This window comes from Phyllobates terribilis, unplaced genomic scaffold (genome assembly GCF_046119375.1).
Source record: "Phyllobates terribilis strain yellow unplaced genomic scaffold, ASM4611937v1 Scaffold_11__3_contigs__length_659146591, whole genome shotgun sequence".
Taxonomy (NCBI): Eukaryota; Metazoa; Chordata; class Amphibia; order Anura; family Dendrobatidae; genus Phyllobates; species Phyllobates terribilis.
In genome coordinates, this window is record NW_027362771.1 from 263,216,935 (window position 1) to 263,243,917 (window position 26,983).

Genomic DNA, 26,983 nt, shown 5'->3' on the forward strand with positions numbered 1-26,983 from the left:
TGAAAATAGAAGGTGATGTCCTTTACTTTCACTGAGCACGAAAGGTGAGAATAAAATAGCTCTTTTCATAGGCCAAGTTCAGCAAATAAAAGTGGATTGCATTGTATAATATATACCAGGGATGACTAAGTTCTCATCAGCTGCTTCCCAATCCTCTCTAATTATTTCTAACAAATTAAAAAAAAACTTGCTAATCGCTGGGGATCTGACCGCTGGGATAACTACTGATCCAAAGAACCAGGGCTCTGAATGAAGCGATGGTCAATCAAGCATGGGACCGCTGGAGGCAGCCGAGTGCTGCGCTTGGTTTTTGGTACTCCCATAAGAATGAAGCGACAGTGCGCATGATCACAGCTCAATTCACACTCTGCAGAGCCCCGGTCCTTGGGATTGGTAAGAGTCCCAGAAGTTGGATGCTCAGCGATTAAGAAGTTATCTACTACCCCATGGACAGGGGATAACTTTCAATCTCAAGAACACGCCTTTAATTTTTAACCTAATGCTTGAGGGGTCTTGTTAAGCCAAAATATTAAACTTTACTGCTGTAATGTATGGAACTTTGAATAAAGAAACCTGATTTTGGAGAGTTATGTCTTTTTGAAATGTATTAGCCCCCTACCTTTGTCAGCACTGTGATCATTGCTGTATACTGGATTCTAATGCAGAGATTGGTGATTAAGTATAAAGGGTTACATTTTTGGACTTTAGAGTATAAGTGAAGCTTTTAATCACAGCCACTTTCCCACTGGTGATTTTTGTTGGACTAGCTGCCATGTACATCCCATGAAGTGGAAATTTCTTCACAACAATGACTACAAGTCATGATGCAAAAAATAAGTAAAGGGAAGATAGGCATTTTGCCAACATTTATCTATTCTTTCCCCTTATTATTTAGAATCTGTAATACTGGACCATGTTGTAAACTGCTTTTTTTCCCTTTTTCATAAATACACACAACATACTGTATTAAAGATAGCAAAGTTAAATGTCTTTATATAAAAAAGACAGTGCTTTTCAAAAATAAAGGTGAAACAATGGAAATCCCCACCTGGAATTGCCGATAGTCGGGGAGCGGGTATTGCCTAGTGTCAGGAGAATGTTGCCGATACTCTATTAGAGGCGGCTGCCTGTAGTCTATAGGAGGAGGTTGCTGGTAATCAACTACTGGTGGATGTCGGTAATCTACTGGAGGCTGCCTGTAGTCTGTTGATGGCTGTCGGTAGTCTGTGTAAGGTGGCTGCCTTATGTCTGGTTTTACATCCTGTCTGGCTTTTACTTCCGACCTGTAGCTAAATAAAGACAAAATATTAGTCAATCATATTCAGTATAATAACTGTATAATAAAGCTACAATTACAATCCTGTTGATAATGAACTGATTTCTAGTAAAAAAAAAGAAAAACAGAATGTAGCAGCTATATTCCAAGCCATGATCCCAGTCAGCTCTCTCTAGCCCAATAATTTGTATACAGCACCTTGCTCACCTTGTTCACTGTCAGATTCTGATCTAGAGATGCTGTTATCAGTCCTGCAAACTCACAAGCTCAGGCCTGTAATCCTGAGCAGTTTCCAGAGCATTTCTCCTAAACATTGCTTACTTGAGCCAGTGACTTACTCAAAGGCACTGCTATCTATATTCAAATATAGTGATAATAGTGTAGACTTCAGAAGAAGCCAGACAAGACTAGATTTCTCAGTGGTATGATAAACAGTAGGATGAAGCTACTGAACCATATCTTTCACTCAAGGAGGAGTACCTGCCCCCCAGGAACAAGGAAGTGAAGATGCTGGAGAGCTCTGTGCTGTTAAACATACACGTTGAGAATAACTTTTTAAAGAACAACAGATCTAAGCATAACAAGGTTGCTGAATTTGTTATATTGAAATTCTGATGTTTGTTAGAAGATTTTGTTACTCTCAATGTCATATCCATATGTGTATGTAGACATTAATGAGTATTTTTTATTTCAAACATCTGATGCTTTGTATATTTATGTAGACATGCTAGTTTTGGAATGTCCTGCTGTTACACAATTTATATGGTCATGTTTGTTTATGTTAGATGATAAATTAAAGGAAAAAAAATTAAATAAAAGTATCTGAACTTGATTAAAAGTAAAAACAAAAGCAAACATTTTCTTTGCTATAGCAATCTCATTTTCAATCTAAATTAATAAACAGGAAAGCAAAAAAGTGCAAACATTATTGGATTACGCCAGTTCATTATCTTGTACCTGCTTTCATGGCCTTGTAACTGTAGTGGCTGTGGGGGTAGCGACTGCGCTACTGGACTGTGTTGAGCTACTGGACTCTGCTGCGCCATTGGGCTATGCTGCTGCGCCATTGGACTCTGCTTTTCTGAACTTGGTGCCGAAGCTGGACTGCTCAGTTCTGTGAAGCCAATAATATAATTCAATAAATGGTGGAAGCTATTTTGATGTCTGTTCACACTCGTGGTGTACCATCATTTTTTTCATAACATTTCAAAAATGTACAAAATAGTTAAAGTTGTATCATGAAAAATTGATGTCAAATGAAAAATTCAAGAAAAAATAACTTTTTTTCAGTTTTCTGTAATTTTGAATGCTTCAGTTACAATTCCATCTTTCCATCTCTAAATTGTTGTGACATGTATGGTACATTATGTCCTCAAACAAACACACAGTTCCAATTATTCTGCTGAACTGTAAGTGTTGACAGTTTCCCTGTTTAGTTTTACAAAAGCAATCCCACTGTACCTCCTCTCCTATTTTACAAATAAAAGGTTTACAATCTTTTTTATTATACCCATCACCTGTTCTTCCCAAATACATTATTTGTTCAAGATACATTAAGCACAAAAGTTTTTTGTGAATTAGCTTAAAGAGTACCGTTTTTCTGGACACACAATGTAATAGTAACAGAAAAAGGGAAGTAAAACTTTTTATTTTTAATTTTACCTCTTCATTGCGGGGATAGTAAAAAAAAACAAGTTAACTCCTTGATTGCAAAGTTTAAGTGGGTGTTACTAAACAGTTTTCACTGGGGGCATGAACTTCTTTTCCTTGTATGATGCTGAACAATCAAGTAGGCAGCAACACTCAAAAGGAAAAAAAGAACACACCCGCACCATAGCTTAGAGCTGATTTCTCAGTGTTTGAGATGTAGAATGACAGACAGCCTGATATCCTGGTCTAACCTCATGCATCACTCACTGTGGGGAGAGTGGCAGTGCTGCTGAATTTAGCGGTGTCACATTACAAACCCTTCTATCAGCTCTACTGATTACTGTGTATCAGTAATCACACTTTTGTCTGCTGTGCTGTGGCATATTGTAATAGCTCTGCAGTGAGATCGGGGCTGTCATTACATTTCACACAGAAGTAACCTGCCTGTCCAAGACTACACGGCTGAGATGAAATAAAACCCTGCTCTGATCTCACTGCAGAGCAAGCACAAGTTGAGCACAACGATTTTAATGTGATGTTGACACTTTGAGCTCTCATCTCTGGACATTGTGGGGGAGGGTCAGTACAGCAGAGGTTACAGTCCTAAACTCAGCTGCACTGCCCCTCTCTCAACAGGGACCTCATCTGTGCTTTCTAATCATACAGGAGGTTAGACCAGGAGATCAGAGCGGTTTGTCATTACATCTCACATACTGAAAAATCTACTTTAAACTATGGTCAGGGCATGTTGTTCTTTTATTTGAGTGTTACTGCCCGCTTATGATTGGTGCCCTATACAAGCATTATCTGTGTGTATATTTAATACTAGACAATCACCCCCTTCAAGAATTTGCATGTGTGTAAATAGTAGTTCTATCAGTATTTTGTACCGGTGTTGCTTCAACCTTTATTATGGAGGCCTGCTGCATCCTATAGTGCATTAGTTTTGTGACTTGCTGTTGGTAAATATTGCTGCCTGGTTTCTGCTCTGTTGGAATTTTATGTCTTATTGGTTTTGTTCATAATTTTAGAGCAGGAATTCGCAAGACAATGGAAACCCTTGACGTGGGTTGTGAGTTTTCGTATGTTGTCCAAAATGTCAACCAATACCTCATACATATTATACATCCTATTTATCTAATTGCACATTTTTTCATTTCTATGCAAGATTCAGTTAAGGCCCATCAATGTTGGCCTTGTAAATTAGGGAGCCTGCCCCTGTGGGTTGCACTTATATAAGCTAGGCACGCCTGATTTAATACTATGGGCGTCACTAATAGGTTGTAAACCAGACTCTCTGCATTACATCTGTGTAATTGGTGCCCTATACAAACTTTATCCATGTGTCTTTTTAATACTAGGTAACCACCCACTCCATGAATTGATATGTGTGTGAGTCGTTGTTTCATCAGTATTTTGCACTTTTCATGTGTCAGTCTTTATTATGGAGGCCTGCTGCATCCTGTAGTGCATTTTTATTATGTTTTCTGCTTATGGTTGGTCATCATCATACAGGGAGAAGAAGTACATGCCCCCAGCTAAAACGCTGATGACTGATTTAGGCTTAAAAAAAAAGAAGAAAAGTTTATTCATCAGATGTTTTTGTTTTTTTTTTCCCTATGGCGCTAAAATTTTTTACTGGGTGCATATACTTCTTCCCTCTGTATGACAATGGCCCATCACAAGCAGGCAGCTTAGAGCATGTTTCTCAGAGTGTGAGATTTAATGACACAGCTTTGATCTCCTGGTCTAACCTTCTGTAGGATTAGAGTCCATTCGGGTTAGGGGGGGGGGGGGTTTAGAAGGTGCGGCCACCCCCACACACACACCTGAAGTATCACGTGACATGTCACATGATCCCCTGTGATAGATCATGTGATAGTTCACGTGACATTAATTTGGCACAATATTAATATATTAATTATAATATATTTTTTTACATTAATTGTATGACTTAATATTGAGCACAATTAAGTATGCTGACATCCCCTATATACAGTATGAGACCCTACACACAATATGAGCTGCCACAATCCTCCCATACACAGCAGGAGGCCGCACGTAGCCATCTATACACAGCGGGAGGCCACACGTAGCCATCGATACACAGCAGGAGGCCGCACGTAGCCATCTATACACAGAGGAAGGCCGCACGGTGCCATCTATGTACAGCGGGAGGCCGCACGTAGCCATCTATACACAGCGGGAGGCCGCACATAGCCATCTATACACAGAGGAAGGCCGCCTGTAGCCACCTATACACAGCGGGAGGCCGCACGTAGCCATCTATACACAGCGGGAGGCCGCACGTAGTCATCTATACACAGCGGGAGGCCGCACGCAGCCATCTATACACAGCGGGAGGCCGCACGCAGCCATCTATACACAGCGGGAGGCCACACGCAGCCATCTATACACAGCGGGAGGCTGCACGGTGCCATCTATACACAGCAGGGGCCGCATGGCGCCATCTATACACAGCAGAGGGCCGCACGGCGCCATCTATACACAGCAGGGGGCTGCACGGCACCATCTATACACAGCAGGGGGCCGCACGGTGCCATCTATACACAGCAGGGGGCCGCATGGCGCCATCTATACACAGCGGAGGCCGCACGGCGCCCCCAGATACAGCGGGAGACCGCTCGGCGCCCCCCCAGAGACAGAGGGAGGCCGCACGGCGCCCCCCTCAGAGACAGCGGGAGGCCGCACGGAGCCCCCCCAGAGACAGCGGAAGTCCGCACACAGTCACGCACACACAAACATATACAGACATATACATACATACACACAAACACATTTGAAACACAAAAATACATATAAACAGACATCACACAATGATATCTGCGAACACTCACTCACTCACTCACCATCCCCTGGCTCCCGTCGTCCAGATCCTCTCCGGTGGTAAGTAGCAGTGCAGGGCGCGCACTGCGTGTCGTCACACTAGCAGACATGGCCACACACAAGGCTGTGTCTCCTAGCTGTGACACGGCCGGGCCAGCACACAGTGAAGTTAACAGGTGCATAGCTGGCCCGGCTGAAGAAGAAGCAGCGGCAGTGCGCCGCTGATGGGGGAGCAGTCCGGGGGCCCCCCGCCTCTGACTGCCGGTATGTGCCGCGGCGCCGCACATATTATAATGAGGGCAATCTGGCCATGGACCCTCCGGAGCCCTGGGGCCTCGGACGGTAGCCAAGATTGCCCTCATTATAATCCGCCTATGAACCTTGGCCAGATCTGTGCCTTGCCACAATTCTCCTCACCACAATAGCTCCTTGTGCAGTTCCTTTGAGCTCATGATTCTCATTTGGTCTGACATGCACTGTGAGCTGTGAGGTCTTATATAGACAGGTGTGTGCCTTTCCAAATCAAGTCCTATCAGTTTAATTAAACATAGCTGGACTCCAATGAAGGAGTAGAACCATCTCAAGGAGGATAACAAGGAAATGGACAGTGTGTCACCCTGGCCTGGATGCCACAAATATAATAAAGCTGTGTCTGAGAGCAAGGGGGAGGTTCTCTGGTCAGGGGAACATTAGCATGCAATACCTCCTGTCTCAGGCCAATAGGGGGAGCAGGCTGCCCCTATAAAAGCTGGAACTGGAGGCAGGGTTAGGGAGAACTGGACGACCTGTCTCTGGATTGAGAGGTGTCCCAGAGCAGGGAGAGACAGTTGTATTGCACCCTAAGAGGAAGTGTGGCGGTAGGAGAGCCACAAGCCAGGGACAAGAGGTGAAGTGCGCCTGTCCTGGCAGACAAAGAACCCAATTTACCAAACTTTGGCGTCTGAGGCTGTGAGGATTCCACGTCCTACAGCAGATAACCAGTCCGCAGGGGACTGTATGTTCCTTGGTCTAAGAAGCCCGGAGTTTCCGCCACACCAGAAGGGACCAGCAAAGCCGTACCAGGCCGGGAATAGAAAGGGCCCCAAGTTGCAGGCCATACGGGCGAGAAGACACGGTGAGCTCGGGAACGTGGGCTGTTACCCTATAAGGAGGAAATAGCCAGAAGGAGCGCAGAGAGCACGGTAGGCCTACACCCTCACCCTGACCTGGGCCAATTTCTCATTTGCTCTCAGACGTCCAGGCCCCCCCCTCCTAGCCGGGCCTGTTTGTGGGTCAGTTCACCTGTTCTAGTAAAGACCCTGGACTGCAACCTGTTGTCTGTCTGCTCCTTGCTCCTCCAGCACTAACGGCGCTGGGACGCCCTACACCATCACCCCCTTCTTCTACTATACTGCCCTGGGGCCGCACTCTTCCCGTGGGGAGTCGCACTACCCCAGCTGCATACACCATCAGCCCCAGCGGTCTGCCTTGCAGCGGCGGTTCGCACTGACCGCAATCCACGGGTGGCGTAGTCGGACATTACCAACAGCGCATGGCAGACTACCAATGGTCTGACCACCCTGAGCCACGGAACCGGGTTGCCACTACTACCCCCATCGTTTCCCGATTGCCCGGCTCCGAGTGCCCCACGGCCCAGGGTGTGAGTCAACAGCATGTGACTTAAATATGAGTGTCTGAGCAAAGGGTCTGAATACTTATGACCATGTGATATTTCAGTATTTTTTTAATGAATTTGCAAAAATGTCTACATTTCTGTTTTTTTTTCTGTCAAGATGGGGTGCAGAGTGTAATGAAACAAAGAGTGAAAAATTTAAAAGGGGTCTGAATACTTTCCGTACCCACTGTATAAAAAAACCAAACAGATTCCCTTTAAAGATGATTAACTCATTAGGTGGTAAATACTTTGAATGCCAATACATTTGCAGCAGAGGAGATTTAAAAAAATAATCTGCACTACAGCCTTTTTTACAACATGTGTCCAGTCGAAAATTAAAAATTTGGTGAAAGGTCCTCTAACAATTTTATGCTAAATGTCACAAATATTTCTAATTGGTAAATAAGTGAACTTTAGTGACAGCTTGACTTTCTAAAGAATGTTTTTTTTTTAACTTCCCATAGCAATTGCGGTTTTATGCTACTCATATCAAAAGTAAGTCATATTATTATGGCCAAGCTGCTTATGAATTCACATAATCAATGAAAGGAATACTGCAGCTTTGATATATTGCAATCTCCACTATTAAGGTCATCAAAATAAATTGCATGAAAAATAAAAACAACTAGAAACCTAATTCTTCGCACATTGCTATGTATTCGTACCAAGAAATTTAAAGTGTTGTCCAGTAAAATGTAAATATTTATATATACGCACTTACTATATAGTTAATGTATAGGTCATGTCAATCACTAGGACCCCACCAATTGGCAGAATGGGGCATTTTTATCTCCAGTAGAATGGAGCAGCGTGTGCATGACTGACAGCTGCTCCATTGATTCTGGCACTGCTGAGTGCAGAACTCGCCCTTTTTCAGGAGCCCAGTATGCAATGAATGGAGCAGCACCCAAGCACGCGTGCTCCCACCTCATTGTAATGGGGTTAGAAGTGACCCATTTTCCTGATCAGTGGGGGACCCATTGGTTGGACCTCCATCAATTTATAAGTGATCCCATCCTGTGAATAAGTGATAACTTTGTTTAACTGGACAACCCTTTTAAAGGGATCATTCAGAAGTTGCCATCACAGAGACCTTGATCTATTCTGAAATGGTGAATGGATTCTTACCCTCCTGAGGGATGATGCATAGTGTGACACTTAACCCTGCATCTTTAATTAGTTTAACAATATCTGCATGAGGCATGTTGATGATAGATTGGCTATTCACAGCTAAGATCCGGTCTCCAACTTTTAACTTTCCACAGCGATCTGCAGGGCTTCCTTCAATAATTCGACCAATTTTATGCGGTACAGCTGTAAAACAATCATACCAGTTAGAATGTACAATCTACAGCAAATAACAGTATAGACAAACCATTTTACAGTAAAAAATGAACTTTTTTCGTTTGTGTACCCTCCTTTACCATACATTTTTTTAAATAAATTTTCAGGTCATCATGAGTTCAGGCAGTTGAAAATGCATGATTCTTTTGGGTTTACTTCTGAAGGCAATGTCCTTCTTTTCTCTTTTATTCACTCACATATCCTGAATTCTATTATTCACTGTCTCTTTTACTAAAATGCCATGCTTTTGACCATTAATGAATCTCTGTGGTCCTCCTGAAGAAGTTTGATTACTTTGAAAAGAGTAGAGAATAAACAGTTACTTCTCACGTTTGATTTTATGCCTTGATTGGATATACACTAGCAGCGCACTAACCCATAATGCTTATGACCCTGGCATTTACGATATCTAGACCAGGATCTACATTGCCTACACATGTTGATCAATTACTCTCGCTCCTTCCTCTGTGCTTTTATATGCAGTATGCGGCTATGCTAATGAACTCTTTTATATGTATGATTCATTTTTGTAGTGGATTGTTTTTTATAGCTATGAAGAATAGCTCAGGCTTTTGGCCTGCATTGGCATAAGGAAGGAGTGTAGAGTCTAACCTAAACACAAAGTCTGGTCAAGGGAATGGGTTAGGAAGGGCCTGGGAGTAATCAAACAAAAGTGGGTAGTGAAAAACCTTTTCGCTGATTAAGTTGAGACACCAACACATAAACTAAGTGTAACAAAGCATTGCCAATTGACCAAAAATGGTCTAGGGACATGCGAAGGTGCCAAAAGCAACGGTAAGTCAGTTGAGTAGATGGGAGGAGGAAACTACCCCATGTATCGAAGCTAGATTGTGCAAAAGAATCCTTGGTTGGAGGGGCTATTAGTATTGCAACTACTGGACGTGTTGGTAGAACCAGTTGAGAAGCAAAGCAAGTAATGGAGGAGAAGCACAAATAGCTTGGAAAGTGCCAGGGTGGAGCTGATGGTATAGTCACTGAAAAGCCCTGAGACAGAATAGAAGAGAAAAAGCCCTATCCGGGGCTCAAGAATAGACTCTGAGAGGCTATGAAAGGTGAAAGTGAACAGTTTAACTGGTGTACGACCATAACTGAATCAAGGGATTTGGCTGTACAAAAGAAGACAAAAGAACAAAGAGCTATCAGAATATTTAAACAATTTAAGTACCAGCGAACAGGGGAAGCACACCAAATAACTACAGTGGGGGTCTTAGCCAACATTTAGGATGGAGTGCTCTGAAGAAAGGTCTACTGAACTGTTGGCCTTGAAGGTTAAAGTTTTAAAATATTTAATTTTCTGTTGGACGTTGTCTCAAAATGTATCCCATGTGAATGACAACCAAGGAAAAAATGAGACAAGTTGTAAGATGTGGATAGGAGTCTTCCACTTCTGTTCTATACATGAAGGATGCTGTTGTGCTAAGACAGCTTGTATCTTTTATATGTTTGAGATATTGGATTTCTGCTCTGCACATTTTTACAATATGACGGGACAAAATGTTACATAATCATATTTTTACAGTACTAAGTTTAAAGAATATGTAAAGGTCTCTGATTATTATAGTGTGTTTTTTCTTCAGTTCCATAATCACACATTGTACATTGTATATTAATGCAAAGCATTTAAGGTAGCAGATATTGAGAAAAACTATTGCATTTCCATGCTAGCCTTGAGCATCAATTGCTTTAGAAAAAGCTCATTCATCATTGCTTTCCTTTGTAAGGCACAGAATTATTATTTTTGACAGTTGACTTAACAGATAAGAACTCTCAGGCTGACATTGCACTCAGCATGCTTATTTAAGGATAAATCAAGCAGGAAGCAAACTCCTTTGTAATCCTGAAATATTTGTTGTAGGCCTAACGGATTAACTTATGACAAAGTGATTGATTTAAATTTAAGAATAGTTCTATAAGCAGGACATTTACTGAAGAAATGAACTCCCATAAGTATTCGATTTATTTTAAAGATATCTTGTGCCTTCACAAATTGAATGAGGCAGTAGAAGCCAAGAAGCCAAATTTGGTATTGATGACATAAAATGGGAAGCCAACTGACAGGGAAAATCAATTTTATGTGATAGTTATAGGACAATTTCAGATTTACATACAAAAGCCATGCTGAGGAGAATGGCTCAATTTAATAAAAATCCTATAGGAACGCCCATCAATAATAAGCCCTAAGGATAAATCATTCCACAGAAGAAAGTCTAGTCACATTCGGACATGTTCAAAGCATCCTCCACAGTCATACAAACTAAGTGAATGCAACACAGATACAGCAGTGAAGTTCTATCTGAGCCAGAAGAGTTAGGAGATCATATCCATTGGCTCAGACCTAACAATCTCTGCAGCCAATCCATGACTGATGCCTGATTGACATTCCCCATTGGAGAGTGACATGACAGGCAGGGCTTGACCTATAATGGTGCTGTTTTTAGGGTTTTTATTGACAATGAACCAATTATTTCAGATACCTGTCACAAGCCAAAATCAATCACGTAGATGGCACACTGTGCTGGAGTGCAGCTTGTCATCATTATATAGATTAACATACGGATCCAGCCAATTAACCCAGAATTTATTTGGAGTGGGGAGAAGTGTGGCCCAATTCTCATTGACATACCAATAGCAATTATTCATGAATGAGTATTTAAATCTTTATCACCTGTGTCTCCCCATAATATAAAGCAAGCAATGTGAGTAAATATAAAACAATATTTAATAAGTAATTATTAAAATGGTATCATAATAAAACATATAATAAACGCACTAAAATATTACCTATAATAAACAGGCAATAAACCAGACCTACTGTAATATTGGAACACTAAGTATTCCAGTAGGGTAGCAAAAACACAGAAGAGACAATGGTCAGTTCCACTTTATCAAACTGCAGCCAGCACTGATGAAAACCTAACAGCGTTCAGGTCCCCAATATATAATCAGGCAACTGTATTGACAATTGACAGGAATAAATAAGAACTCTCTCACACAATTTGATGCCTGAAGGGGGGTGGGATCCACCATATAAAGAGTTAGTCCTGTCCATACCAGTCCAGATTCACAGCGGGGTTCCAGACAAAACCATATTAGACCCTGTACATACTGGCCTAACCCTGGTTTCCCATAGCTCCTGCCCTAACAAGGGCAGTCCACATCTAGCCCTATGTAGTCCCTGTGTGTCTCCCCATAATACAGTTAAAGGTGGTTAGCCAGGACTATTTAACTTTTTTTTATTATGGGCCTAAGAACTTAAAGGCCGATAGTTGCTAACTACCTGCTTGTTGGGCCCGGGGCCGATCTCTGCCAGAACAGAGTGATCACAGAGAGCTCCTGCTGATGATTCATCACCTTCCGCTGATGTCACTTCAACAGAGCAGCTGACGACATGCCGATTGACAGTCGGCTCCCGGCGGCCTAACTGCGGGTATCTGGTGGTCACGTCACTTGTGTAACCTTAAGAATGTCTTTCCTATTTAATGTTACATTGGGGGCTCTTTAAAAATGCTACATGTTGAAAATAAGAAATTAGGAAATTAAAACATTCAAGTACAGTAACTGGTTGTTATAAGTTACAACAAAATACACGTATCTTGCCATATTCAAGGTATACACCTGACCCCGTAGTATGACAAACTTAAGTAAGCGAGTGTTCTGTGGATAAAGTTTAGTGTGAATCCACATTAAAATTGAAAATCAAGGAATCTTAGCGAAACCGAACAACATGGTCAATTATGTTAAACTAGCTGAGAACAGAATTGATAAAACTGCCAAACTTGTGGGATTTTCTCGTTAAGTGTTTACAGTATGGAGAGAATGGGGTGTTGAGGTAAGACATCTAACGAAAGGGAATCCTGGTCAACAAAAGGTGTCAGAGGAGGATGACAAAAAACGTTCTGTCAAACGGGCGCAGTGCACAGGCAATCAAATTGCAGCCAAATATTACACTGTTGCTCCAACTAATGTGTCCGAACTCACAACTCCGTCAAGCTTACCAGAGAAGAGCAATATCCATAGAAAACCAGTGAGTGTAATTACTCAAGGGAAAATGAGTAAATAACCACAAAAATGTAATCACTGAGCAGTGAGAAAACATTGCTTGGTCAGATGAATCCAAATTTCTATACTGATTGTGCAGTCAGGACTTGGCGCAAGCAGAATGATTTGATAAACCCTTACTGATAGGTCTTAATTGTTCAGGCTAATGGGAGTGTAATAATTGTTTGGAGAGTGTATTCTTCTGATACCTGTAGATGGGGGCTTGGATAGTAAGGCTTAAATATCCATTCTGGCTCACCAAGTTCATTGCTCCTGCAAGTGATTTATCCTGTGGCAGAAGAACATGTTCAGCAGGATAAAGTACTTGTCATATAGTTTTGGATTGGTTCCTGGGATATTTTCCTTGCTTCCCAGCTTTCACAGTCCCCAGATATTTATTTTATAGAGTATATCTGGATCACAGTACAGCAGAGCTTTCTGAGCACCTAGGAACAATACCTGAATCTAAATTTGGGACAACTCTGAGAATCTATCCTGTTTGCATGGGTCAATATTCCACAGAAGGAATTCAACATGTAGTACGATCTATGCCATGACGAATTGCTACGACTTGGAAGATCAATGGTGGGCCAAGTCTATATAAGATGGGTGTCAGTAATAAAATAGTTTTTAGTCTAAAAGCAGCAATTGTAGTAAAGATGCATTTGCGTCTTGTTAAAAGTTTGTTTTTTTCAACATTACATAAAATGAAATAACTCTGCTTTTCACATTCACAGTATAAAATCAAGGATAAGCCTGGATCATGCTCTTCACCCGAACAGTTAGAAGGAGCCAGAATAATTTTTTAATCCTGTTTTGACAGTAAATTGGACCTAAAGAAAAAACTATAAATATAGCAGTGTTGCCATAATGCAAGGCAAACCTAGTGCATAAAAAACAGGAACATATGGAACTAGGCAAAAACTAAAGTAGTTTGAAAATGCAAAGAGCAACTTTAACATTGCCATGTTGGGTTATCCTTTTGGCTTATTTTGCAGCTGTGAAATAAATGGGACATTTTCTATAATATGCTCTTCTAAACATATATTAGATGAAAAGTTTAGACACCACAAGTACTAAAAGTCTATAAGCAATATATTTCTATTTTATCTTGCACTAATAAACGTATTGTCTTGGTTACTGTCCAATATGTTATGCAATATAAAATACTTCACTTTTTTTGGACCATGTTCTCTGAAAGTAATAGCCTCTTAAAAACTCCCATTGGTCTTATTCTCAGCTTTTTATTATACAGTATATTAATCCACTTCACTGTTTTTCTAGGGTGATTCTTTATTCTCATCTGCTCGATTGAGTACCTGTGCCTTGGACTATAGGGATTTACATTTTTAGTAGAAACAAAATTAGTTTATGGAGAAAATGAAAAACAGAAATACCGTGCAACATAAACCTCTAAATCAATATGTACAGAAAGTTGGAAAGGAAATAAAACCCACATATAATTCATTGGTTTAGAAATATAGCAATTAAATGTAGACTGCAATAAGACTGTAATGTTCTGCTCCTGCACAGATAAATCATCATAGACTAAACTGGTTCTAAATTCCAACCATTCATTTCTATGTCTGAATTGTCGGGAATGTATTAGAGAGTTCCTGCTTGGTAATTTCATAAATTGAGGGTATGTGGCATTATAATAAGAAATTCAGACACCACTTATCCACTTAACATTTGTTTACAAAATCTCTAGCAGCTCGATGTTAAAGGGATTTTCCAGGTTAAACTGCAATTTCAGCAGGAACTATATCATGTTAAATCCTAACAGAGTGTAATATACACACTGTCAGAATTCTGGTCTGCTTGCCGGTTTAAGCAGTCATCACGTAACTGCTCATAGGTAATTTGCAAACTTGAGGTCACGTGCTGACTTGCTTCTCTTTTGATTTCTCTTAATAGAACATTTAGAGAAGCAGGTGAAGAAACAAGCTTGCACATGACCACAATTATGCAAATCGCATATGAGCGGTTACGTAATGATCGTCAAACCGGCAAGCAGAGCGGAATCCTAACAGCATGCATACAGTTTGGATTCAGCATGATACAGTTACTGCTGATGTTACCTGATACAGAAAATCTATTTAAGGAAAAATTTCATACAAAATATAATAAATTTTCTCTACTGAAAATATGTGACTTTCAGTCCTTGTTTTAATGATACATGAAATGCTTTCTAAGTCTTTCTATTCTCCTTGGCGTCTGTTAGCAAGCCTTAAAATGCCTCTATAAGTGGCTCACACAAGACCAGGTGAGGTTAGAAGTGGCTCAGAAAGTGACATCTAATGTATGGGGGATAGACTAGAGAATAGGATTTTGAGAGTTTTTTCCTCCAAAAGATTTATATGAAGAAGCAGGGTGATGAGAAACCAGTGCTAAGCAATGTCAAATTACCATCAAGGATACAGACACAAGGTTACATGGCTGTCATTGAATTCTCAATAAATGTTCAGGTACTTTTCTAAAATTCAGTTGAGAATATTTTTCCTTTTCTTGCAGTGACAGACAAATTTCAAAAAGGGTTTAAAACATTTAATAAAGTCAATAGCTGTCCTACATTTTAATTTAAAAGTGGCTGAAGTAAGGAAGTATGATATTGGATGGGCAGGAATTTCTAGTTTGCAAATGTGTGGTAGAGAAGATGGGCTATCTAGGAGAGGAATTTTAGAGCAGAAATAAATGATGAAAGCAGACTGTAGATAAACTTTCCCACACTGTTTGCCTGGAGTGGAACAATCAGAGGAAAAGTATAATAGAAACACGTCACCACTTCTGTATTTATCACCCACTCCTGGTTTTGTCTTACAAATACTGAGGTAAAATACTGACCAAATACTGAATGTGAGAACGTGGCCTTAGGCTGTGTGCCCACAATGCGGATTTAATGCGTTTCCACGGCGGTGTTTCCGCTGCGGAAACGCATTAAAATCGCTTGTTAAGATGTCTGCCATGTTTCCCAATGAAAATCGCATGTGCTGTGCACATGCTGCGGAAATTTCCGCTGCGGATCATCATTGCGGAAAAGTCCGCAGCACAACCATTTATTGTGCGATTTCGCGGCGAAATCGCCGCCATTGACTTGCATCAAACCGCATAACATTCGCATGCATATATGTGGATGTTATGCGGTTCAATGTGCGGATGGTACCCAGGTCTGGAGAAGAGGAGACTCTCCTCCAACCCGGGTACCAAGGTACCTGCAGGTTAAAAAAGAATTCTAAAGTAAAAAATAAAAAAAAATATTCATACACACCTCTCCGGCGGCCCCTGGTCTGCTCCCGGTGTCGCCCTCTCTCCTTGGCAACCCGCAGTGTACTAGCAGGACTTGCAGTGACGTCATGTGAACGCTGACGTCAGCGGTCATGTGATGGTCGCATGACCATCAGCTGACTAAATGACGTCACAGCAGGTCCTGGCAGAACACCGCGGACCGCCGAGGAGGACGACGCCTGGAGCAGACCCGGGGCGGCCGGAGAAGTGTGTATGAATATTTTTTACCTTAGAATTCTTTTTTTTTTTTTTTTTACTATAGGTGCAGTATTTTAAGTAGAAATTTCGGTCACACAATATAAATCCATGCTAGTTGCATGGATTTATATTGTGTGACCAACTTGTCAAGCCCTTTTCCAAGTGATGCTCAAAATCGCTTGGAAAAGCGCTTGAAAAAACGCATGCATAAACGCATGTAAAAACGCTTAAAAAAACCGCTTCCCCCTGGCAGAAAAAACGCATGTAAAATCTGCATGCATTTTTTCTGCCAGGGAGAGGAAAAAACGATCAGGAAATTTCTGCTTAAAATCTGCATCGTGGGCACATACACTTAAAGTGAATATCATCACTAAAGTGGCACCCCACAACCAAAAAATTATCCCAAGTTCCAACATCAATAGAAGAAAATAATGCAACATTCACTAGTCTATCCATTGCCTATGATACTTTTTGCTGTCCGCTCCCAATGTATAATACATACCGATTTGGATTTTTACTACAGTAAGAGGATTTCACCACTGGTGAGTGCTGCAGTTTTTCTTCTATGATGATTTATTCTATGATTGTTATCTAATATTTATAGCAAGTAAAGAATGTTGTGACCAAAAATAACATTACAAGGTCCCAATTCATTTTGTCTAGAGAACGTACCTATTGTGGCTCCAGACTCCGGCCTGTTCAAAGAGCTAATAATTACAAAACCAAATCCCTCATTCTCTTTGCGGTGGATGATCACATCACTGGACTGTGAGCTCTGAGAGAAGCCCTCAGGAGGGGAAGTGTTACTCTGTGCAGTATGGTTACTGTTTGGATATGCAGAGTCACTTCTCGGGGAGCTGTGGTGCGTTGACACTGAACCAGGACTCCTGCCATTTTCTGGGCATGTATCACCTATAATAATACACAAAGCACTCTTATTTCAAGACAATACAATATTCTTGATTTTACTGTATTCCTGTAGCATGCCATGTAGAACAGTATTTACCTGAAACATAGTCACATGTTTGTTACATAATATCAAAGGGGTGGTCAGGTATATGAAATGTCCTTTCTAAATATATATTTTGAAACCTTAATCACTTTTGTTATTAGCTTTATTATAAAATTCCCCACTCTTCTCCCTATCTTGCTAATCCTAAAATGCGTTTTTTTTTACTTCACTTTTTGTGATGTTTAGCTTGAGAGAAGTCTCTAATGGGAAGTCACAGGAAGCTGGGGCTGCATTCACTTCCCCGCATTATCCATCTCCCTTCCTGAAACTGGATATCATCAGGGAGTGGTGCTTTAGTGACTTACTACAGTTTCTTGCATTGCTGCCCTCTAAAGATGTCCTGGATCCAGGATGATAAATGCTGTGGAGATGTGAGTGCAGCACTGGCACTCTGTTTTTATCTCCGTCCCTACAGCTTCTAACTGTGAAAATGGACGTTGTCAGGGGATTTAGAAGCCGTGAGCGACACCAGCACCTGCCCACAGCTTCTAGCACCGCCCTCAAACAAATAGTCATAAGAGGACGGTGCTTGTGTCACTCACTGATTCTATCACCGTTCCCTGAGGACTATTCATTAGAGGGCTAAGCTAGAAGCTGTGTGTCAGTGCTGGTGTCACTCACTACTTGTATCGCCACCCCCTGACGACATCAGTTAGAAGCTGTGAAAAAAGAAAGTAATTATATATGTCTCCCTTAAAAGGATTATATGACATTAGAAAACAGTCTGCTTTTTTTTGCTTTTATTACAGAACTAGGTCCAATCTTGTCCATGACTGCGTCCAGTATTGAAGTCTAGTCATGTTGATTTGCATAGGATTTTATTCATAGAAACCGCTCATTACACTACTTCATTAGGATGTACATACCTATGGATAGCACCTTTCGTCTCACAGTAAGATTAACTTGTCCATTACGAGCAGCATTATGCATGAGATCAATCACATATCGGTGGGTTTTGCCAGCAACTGGAATCCCATCTACATATAGTAATTCATCACCAGGACGTAGACGACCATCTCTGTCTGCTGAACCCATGGCTATTACGGCACCAATTAAAATCTAGAAAAAAAACCCTTATTGACCACATGATCACATGATGAACTTATTGCACTAAAAGTTCTTGTTTTTGTAAGCTCAAAGACAAATAAAAGCATGCACTTACTGAGAACCCAACCAATGAAGACAATTATTTTGAACATATTAAGCTCCTATATCATCAAAAATAGATTTTCAAGTGGTTATCTGGTGTAAATTCCATGGGAATAGTGTAATACTTCATTTCCATGTGCTGCCAGAGATACCTGCAGATTGCAGCTAATTGCTGAAGCTGTCATCTCATAACACTCCCTGTGTTCAGCTTATTCTCAGAGGACCCTTCTAGACTTGAATTGTTTTTTTTTCTGGTTTGTAAAAAAAAAAAAAAAAAAAAGTTGTTTACTGTATTTTCTTTTCTAAACGTGTTTCTTTCATGTGTTTTCTTTCTTATAGGGAAGCCTATAGAAAACCCTATATGTATTAAAATAATAAAAAAACGTTTTTTTTTTTTTTTTTTTTTAAATAAACAGGAACCCATAGGTTGCCCCAAAAGACACAAAAAATGCACTGTTTTTAGTGCATCTCATATTTTTCTATTGACTAGCAAACACACGTTTTTGTAGGGGATCTGGTGCTAAGAGTAGCCATACCTTCTGTTTAAAACTTCACTAGATAGTTTTGGGGACAGCTATATGGGCTAGGCAATATAGGGCAGTCTCCTTATTACAGTTTCTGGCTGGCTCAGTGCTGTCAATCAATGCAGTGGGTGAAAGTGACAGCGCTGCTCCAGATTTTGTGGCCTCAAGCTCTTTATTTGTATATCTAAACTATCTTGCAAATTTTTAAAGTAAAGAGATGACTTCTCTAAGTGCATGGTCCCCTACAACAACCTGTGCTTACTTTGGTATGCATTCCGGAAGACAGACTTCTTTACCCCGGATTGTCCAAAATCTTCATCTCCTGTTAAACTTCCTTATGAGCAGCTGTTTTATGAAATTTGCACGTTCTCATCTAGAAGGAGTAGACCTACCTAATCACAAACAATTATGCGTTTCTATTATAAATGCTATAATATATATTTAAGCAACAATGTTCTCTGCATGAATTCCTCTCTTTGTTAGAAGGACAACTGTGGAAGAGGAACACTGTGTTCACTCAGAGCCATGCTCATTTAAATCACCAAGGGAAGCAAGAAATGTGCAGTAGTTTGCCATGTTCTGAGTGGAGGTGACAACATAGAAACAGCGTGTAGAGCATTTTATGATTTAGGCATTGGTGCGATCACACTGGGGATTCCAGCGCCAAGCTTGTACAAGAATCATACTTTTTTTTTTTTTTTTTTTACATCAAATATGCAGTAAAATATTACAGGCGTCCTCATTTTCTTATAGTTCTCAGGCCAGCGTGGGATAAAACGTTCTATTACATAAGTTCCAAGCTGAGATCTTTTAAAATGTTCCTGGCTCGAAATCTTCAACAATGGAACTTCAAACATTAAACACCCAGTAAAGCATTAGTGGTATACTTTTAGAACTTCTTTTTAAATCTGAAAGCTCGAAAGATAAATTTAAACACTTCACATGCTGTGAGACATTTGCTGTATAAGGAAAATGGACTTTGAGCAAGTTTTTTGTTTTTACTTTTTACCTTTCATTTTAGCTCAATTTCTAAGCAAACGCAAGTGAACTACATATTTGTATTTGAGAAGCAACATATCAGAATAAATCATATTAGTAATGTAATGCATATGATAGAAATAGGATATAGCCTGGCGTAATACTCACTGCTATTCTACTGCACATGTCAACACATACAGTCATGGCCAAAAGTTTTGAGAATGACACCAAAATTATATTTTCACATGATCTGCTGGCCTCTGGTTTTTATTAGTGTTTGTCTGATGTTTATATCACATACAGAAATATAATTGCAATCATATTATGAGTATCAATAGGTTATATTGACAGTTAGAATGAGTTAATGCAGCAAGTCAATATTTGCAGTGTTGCCCCTTCTTCTTCAAGACCTCTGTAATTCTCCCTGGCATGCTCTCAATCAACTTTTGGACCAAATCCTGACTGATAGCAGTCCATTCTTGCATAATCAATGCTTGCATTTTGCCAGAATTTGTTGGTTTTTGTTTGTCCACCCGTCTCTTGATGATTGACCAAAAGTTCTCAATGGGATTAAGATCTGGGGAGTTTCCAGGCCATGGACCCAAAATCTCTATGTTTTGTTCCATGAGCCATTTAGTTATCACCTTTGCTTTATGGCAAGGTGCTCCATCATGCTGGAAAAGGCATTGTTGGGCACCAAACTGCTCTTGGATGGTTGGGAGAAGTTGCTCTTGGAGGACATTCTGGTACCATTCTTTATTCATGGCTGTGTTTTAGGCAAGACTGTGAGTGAGCCGATTCCCTTGGCTGAGAAGCAACCCCACACATGAATGGTTTCAGGATGCTTTACAGTTGGCATGAGACAAGACTGGTGGTAGCGCTCACCTCTTCTTCTCCAAATAAGCTGCTTTCCAGATGTCCCAAACAATCGAAAAGGGGATTCATCAGAGAAAATGAGTTTGCCCCAGTCCTCAGCAGTCCACTCCCTGTACCTTTTGCAGAATATCAGTCGGTCCCTGATGTTTTTTCTGGGGAGAAGTGGCTTCTTTGCTGCCCTCCTTGAAACCAGCCCTTGCTCCAAGAGTCTCCGCCTCACAGTGCGTGCAGAAGCACTCACACCAGCCTGCTGCCATTCCTGAGCAAGCTCGGCACTGTTGGTAGTCCGATCCCACAGCTGAAACAGTTTTAAGATACGGTCCTGGCGCTTGCTGGTCTTTCTTGGGCGCCCTGGAGCCTTTTTGACAACAATGGAAGCTCTCTCCTTGAAGTTCTTGATGATGCGATAGATTGTTGACTGAGGTGCAATCTTTGTAGCTGCAATACTCTTCCCTGTTAGGCCATTTTTGTGCAGTGCAATGATGGCTGCACGTGTTTCTTTAGAGATAACCATGGTTAACTGAAGAGAAACAATGATACCAAGAACCAGCCTCCTTTTAAAGTGTCCAGTGATGTCATTCTTGCTTAATCATGACTGATTGATCGCCAGCCCTGTCCTCATCAACACCCACACCTGTGTTAATGGATCAATCACTAAAACGATGTTAGCTGCTCCTTTTAAGGCAGGACTGCAATGATGTTGAAATGTGTTTTGGGGGTTAAAGTTCATTTTCTGGGCAAATATTGACTTAGCAAGTACAGTAATTGCTGTTAAGCTGATCACTCTTTGACATTCAGGAGTATATGCAAATTGCCATTACAAAAAATGAAGCAGTAAACTTTGGAAAAATTACTATTTGTCTCATTCTCAATACTTTTGGCCATGACTGTACATTCAAGAACAGAAAAAAAGAATCCTGGTTCTAGCCTAGGAATGCTACTGTACTATAAACCAAACTATTAAAACGTATGTGTCTAAAAATATCCAGATTTTTTACATTCTAACGGGAGACGGCAAAATAGAACATTGAAGTTTTCATGGTATTTTTTTGGAGAAATACGTGAGAATCTAATGGATTTGTGTTAAAAGTATAACATTATTTAAGGAGCTCAAGAGGGAATTTATAAACTAGAGGCATATTCAGACTAAAAAAATTTGATGACAAAATCTATGTACATGTACTATAGTTGGTCAAATTTATTTGAGTGGAAATAAATTCTACTACAGTTTTACAAAAATCCATAATCTACAGGAAACTGATTTTTTGTAATTCTCTCTGTGCAAATTCAGCAAACTGGCGGCTGGCTGCCTAGCATTCTCATAGCTGGATGTCCTGGCCTAGAGTGCATGTTGTAAGTTCGTGCAGCCTAGGTGGGGACTTCCGGCTGTGACTAGAAACAGGACATCTCTGCGCAAGCATGTTGTAAGGTCACAGCTATGTTGTGAAAGGAGCCACGACCTTGTGCAGGGACATCACGGGCCTAGTATGTGCGGTCGGAAGTCCCGGCCTAACGTAAAGATGTCCAGGATTTCAGCATGCAGGAGCAGTAAAAAAGACCCCGATAACCATATGGAGGACAGTGAGCAGTGCAGGTGAGCTGTGAGGTGAGTATTAGGGTTTTTTTCCTGCATCGTCTGTTTTTTATACCCCAGGGTCACTCCGTATCCCAGATAAGAGAGATCGATATTAAGGAACATTCAATTTGCAGAAAATAAATTCACTGAATTTTGAATTTTCTGATAAAGTTTATGCGATTTGGCAAATTAAAGTCTCGTCACATCAGCTCATCTCTTTTACAAACACAAAATACTTAGGAAATGTATCATGTATATATATTTTTTCTAATTAAGGAGACCTGCTTTACACCATATCAACATGAGAAAATTGTGAGTATAATGCATTGATCTTTATGGGACAGTGTTGTGCACATACTCTTTAGGGTATGTGCACACGGTCAGGAGTCGCTGCGGGTTTAACGCTGCGTGCTTATGCAGCATCAAACCCGCAGCGTTCAGTTGTTACAGCAGTGGATGGGATTTTTAGAAATCTTATGTCCACTATGCGTCTGCGACTCACCCGGGGACAATGACATGCGGCGCGTCTTTCCAGACCGTAGTCTTTCAATTTCTCCGGTGGATCTGCATGTGGGCTTTCCGCATAGACCTAACCTCTATGAGGAAAGTCCGCAGGTGAAAAAAAAATGGCACCGATCAATTGCATAAAATGAGCGGAAGCCGCCGCCAGCTATTCCGCTGTGTTGGGGCCGTAGGTGGCTCCGGACAGTGTGCATATACCCTTAAGGTCACTGCGCAGGGTAGAGGTGTGACCATCACCAGCTATAAATTGTAAATCCTGTGTTATTAGTCTCTAGGTCTATAATAGAGCTGTTAACTAATTAATCCTAATGTAATCCATCTGATGAGAATGATATGACATGGATTAGATCCAGATCAATTTATCACAAAAAAACCCACAAGCATCAACATTAGGGGTAGGGTTGGCAGGGAGGGTGCTTATAACATGATCCGAGTAAGTATTGTCCAACACCACAAATTAAACATTAATCGATTGTTCTTACTGAGCTCCCACGTGAGCATCTTCATATCTGACATTACTCATCATTGGTCAGCATTCCCAAACTCTCACTATTTTATAGCCTTCCGTCTAATGCATGTAAAATCATTGCTGGGACCCAATGAAGAGTGCACATCTCAACAATTTGCTCTTGAAAATATATTGTTAGCGCAAAAAAAAAATCAAATACAGTATTTATTTCTTTGCTACAAGTGCAGTATTACAGCTAAAATCACCCTGACTAGCATTCGATTCTAATGACGGGAAATCTGAAGAACCAAAATGCATTCAAACGTGAGAGCTCTGTGTAGATCACATATCCAGTGGACTTTCATTTCAGAGATAAAACTCTAGAATAGGTCTTTTAATCCTCACTCCTCAAATTTATACTCTTTAAAGCTTATCCCTTCAAAGGAAAGGCTGCCGAGCTGAATGTATCAATGCATATATTAAAGGGAGCATAAGGAATAATGATGCCTCAACTTGCATGGAGTCTTTAAGGTAATTCAGCAAACATTTATGCCCACTGCACTGCACACATTTACACTCTCTATTGACTGTCGCGGAGTTGAACCTGCGGGGCTATGGAAGTACAGAGAAGTACTAAATGAATATAGTCTCATTATATTTAACTGCTCTGCTGATTGCTTAATGCTTTTGATAGTATTTAAGATTTTTATGCTAAAGTTTCCTGCTACATTTTGCTAGGTCTTTACCGGCCATATGTAAACCTGCAGTGAAGAATAAAGCCGATCTCCACTTGCTACAAAAAGTTCCCCTGCAGTCTACAGATGGCACATAACTCACAGATTTCCTTGTTCTTACAGTTTTCCTTCTTGTGATTACTGCTTTATGTTCTGAAGCAGCATGATCCGTGCAATTTTCTTCTGCTTCCTGTTGACTGAGTAGGAGCCATCTAAATAAGTGCGTCTAAGATGAGATGGTAATATATTATTGCAGAGAGCATTTCTGCTACTATTTTATGTTCAAATAGTGGGTAACTAGGCAGTCACCAGATTTCTAGTTAACCTGTGCAGCACTGCCTGTAGAATAAATTAAAAAAAACAAAAACAAGCAAAACATAATTGACCGAAACAAGATGCAAGACTAATGTTAAAGGGAACCTGTAAAAAAAAAAAAAAAAAAAAGAAGTTATTAACCTGCAGGTTAACAGCATTCTGAACCTGCCCGGCGCCTGCACTTATACCCCTGCTGCCGAGAGTAAATTAACTTTATTTCTCACAGTAGCTTTCAGTCACCGCTGTGAGTATAGAGAGGAGGCGGCTGTAACCACATCACTGGCACTGACTGACAGCCAGCCACGAATGCTGGTTGCAGCCACTGCTCTCTATCCAGAGTGGTGAAGCTGTGTCGGCGCCACCCCCCATGACTGAAAACCAAACACTGCTGGATAGAATAAAGTTACTTTCCTTCCAACAGCGGGGGTCTAAGTGCGGGTGCTAGGCAGGTTTAGAACGCTATTAACTTGCAGATTAACCCCATATCTGCAGATGAATAGTGGTTTTTCATGTGGTAGGTTCCCTTTAATAATAAAAGTATAACTAAAAAAAAAATGATAGAGGTCAGAAACACAAAAGGTGATATCAGAAATAAAACCAGCTAGTAAGAAAAAAAAAGGGAATATAGACTGCAAAGAGGGAATGAGGTATTTTTGGATAGAATATAAAGAAAAACAAAAAACACATAACATGATGTCAGAAACAAATCCCATAAAGATAGGCATGGGAATTTTACAAGTGTCCGCAGTAACATATATAATGACACTATAAAAGCCATCAAGAAGAAATATCAGGCATTAACACAAGAAATCTCTCCTACGAAGGAAGCCACCTTTGCCAGACTAGTATTTCAGTAAACGTAAAAAGCATTGGCGAGGGTGGCTGCCCACGTAGGAGGGATATCTTGTGATCACATTTGTTATTTCTTCTTGGTATCTTTCATAGTGTCAGTATATAAGTTCCTGCAGAGGCTTGTGTAAGCCCCATCCATATATTTGTTTGTGCCATCAAGTTTTGTGTTTTTTTGTTTTCTTTATATACCATCCATGTGTACTTTATTCCCTCTATGCAGGTGGTAGCCTATATTACCTAAATTCTTTATATACTATCCATGTGTACTTTACTCCCTCTATGCAGGTGGTAGCCTATATTCCCTACATTCTTTATATACTATCCATGTGTACTTTATTCCCTCTATGCAGGTGGTAGCCTATATTCCCTATATTCTTTATATACCATCCATGTGTACTTTATTCCCTCTATGCAGGTGGTAGCCTATATTCCCTATATTCTTTATATACTATCCATGTGTACTTTATTCTCTCTATGCAGGTAGCCTATATTCCCTATATTCTTTATATACTATCCATGTGTACCTCAGTCCCTCTATGCAGATAGTCTATATTCTCCATACTTTTATATACTCTATATACTATTCTTCATATACTATCCATGTGTACCTATATTCCATCTTTTATTGTCATCTGTTTTTTCTTCTCATATCACCTTTTGTGTGTCTGACCTCTGTGTATGTTTTAATATCTTGTCCTTTTACATTGATTAATTAAACCATGCTTTTATTATTATCGGTATCTTGCACCTTGTTCTCGTTTTTTTTTTTTTTTTTATTATTATTAATCGCTATGTTATTTTAAGACTTGAATCTATGGGCTAATTTGATTGGTGTTTTTGAAATAATGGGTAAAGGACAACCATAGAAAATAAGCAGCATTTACAAAACTCTCATACTCTTTACTGTTGTGGATTTAAGATTTTCGGCTGGTCAGTTGAATGGAAAGCACCAAAACACCTTTAATAGATCTGTGAAATAAAAAAAAAAAAGCAAGGACTTTTGTCCCCATAAAATGATAGAATTCTGTTATAGCAGCTGTAGAGAAGTCCTGCAGCAAATCTACATGACGTGCCGCTCCGGCCTTAGATATCGACAAGTACAATGATGAACCATTATAGAACCGAATCTGTATAATCAAGTGCAAGGAACTTACAGGCTGGCCAGGTTCATCTCCTCCAAGTATCCTAAAGCCAAAGCCTGATTCTTGCCGTCGAAGATGGACATCCAATTCCTTATAATCCGGCCCTGTTGGTATACACACAAATACAGTATTATTTAATCAGAACACGGGTGCAGATGGGACCAGCAATATTCAGAGAATTATTATGTATTAATGATGAGTGGTTCATGGATATTAATTAATTCGACATGGATCACGACATAACAAATGGAAGGCAAACACTAAAGGACCATGCTAAACGGACACAGAAATGATGTTATTCACCACATTAATTGAATTACACGGTACAAAGGGAAGGTTAGTCTCACGTTAACTGGAATGTTCACTGTCAGACATAAAGCAGCAGCGACACTAAATATCAGGCCTTATTCACACTGGTGGTGGGAGTGCAGTGCTCTGTGATTTACTACAAGGTAGAAGCTCATCTCTACGATGGAAAGAGTCTAGATAGCATTTGCTCACGGCAGATATGTACATCTATAGTATCAATCACATGGTCTCGG

The 26,983-nt window shown here is 40.4% G+C and overlaps 1 protein-coding gene across 12 annotated transcripts in view; it reads right to left on the minus strand.

Moving 5' to 3' along the window:
- Positions 1-26,983, minus strand: part of MAGI2 (membrane associated guanylate kinase, WW and PDZ domain containing 2) — a 1,194,143-nt gene that overhangs the window by 103,085 nt on the left and 1,064,075 nt on the right. For all 12 annotated transcript variants that reach the window (XR_012251242.1, XM_073652295.1, XM_073652296.1 and 9 more), the window contains 6 exons: positions 26,454-26,545; positions 18,192-18,384; positions 16,986-17,225; positions 8,556-8,741; positions 2,234-2,390; positions 1,049-1,289 (listed from right to left, as the gene is read on the minus strand). Coding sequence is in view for 11 of the 12 variants with exons in the window: in XM_073652295.1 (XP_073508396.1) it covers positions 1,049-1,289; positions 2,234-2,390; positions 8,556-8,741; positions 16,986-17,225; positions 18,192-18,384; positions 26,454-26,545 (1,109 nt within the window). In the remaining variant the exon portion in view is untranslated. The remainder of the gene's footprint in view (positions 1-1,048; positions 1,290-2,233; positions 2,391-8,555; positions 8,742-16,985; positions 17,226-18,191; positions 18,385-26,453; positions 26,546-26,983) is intronic.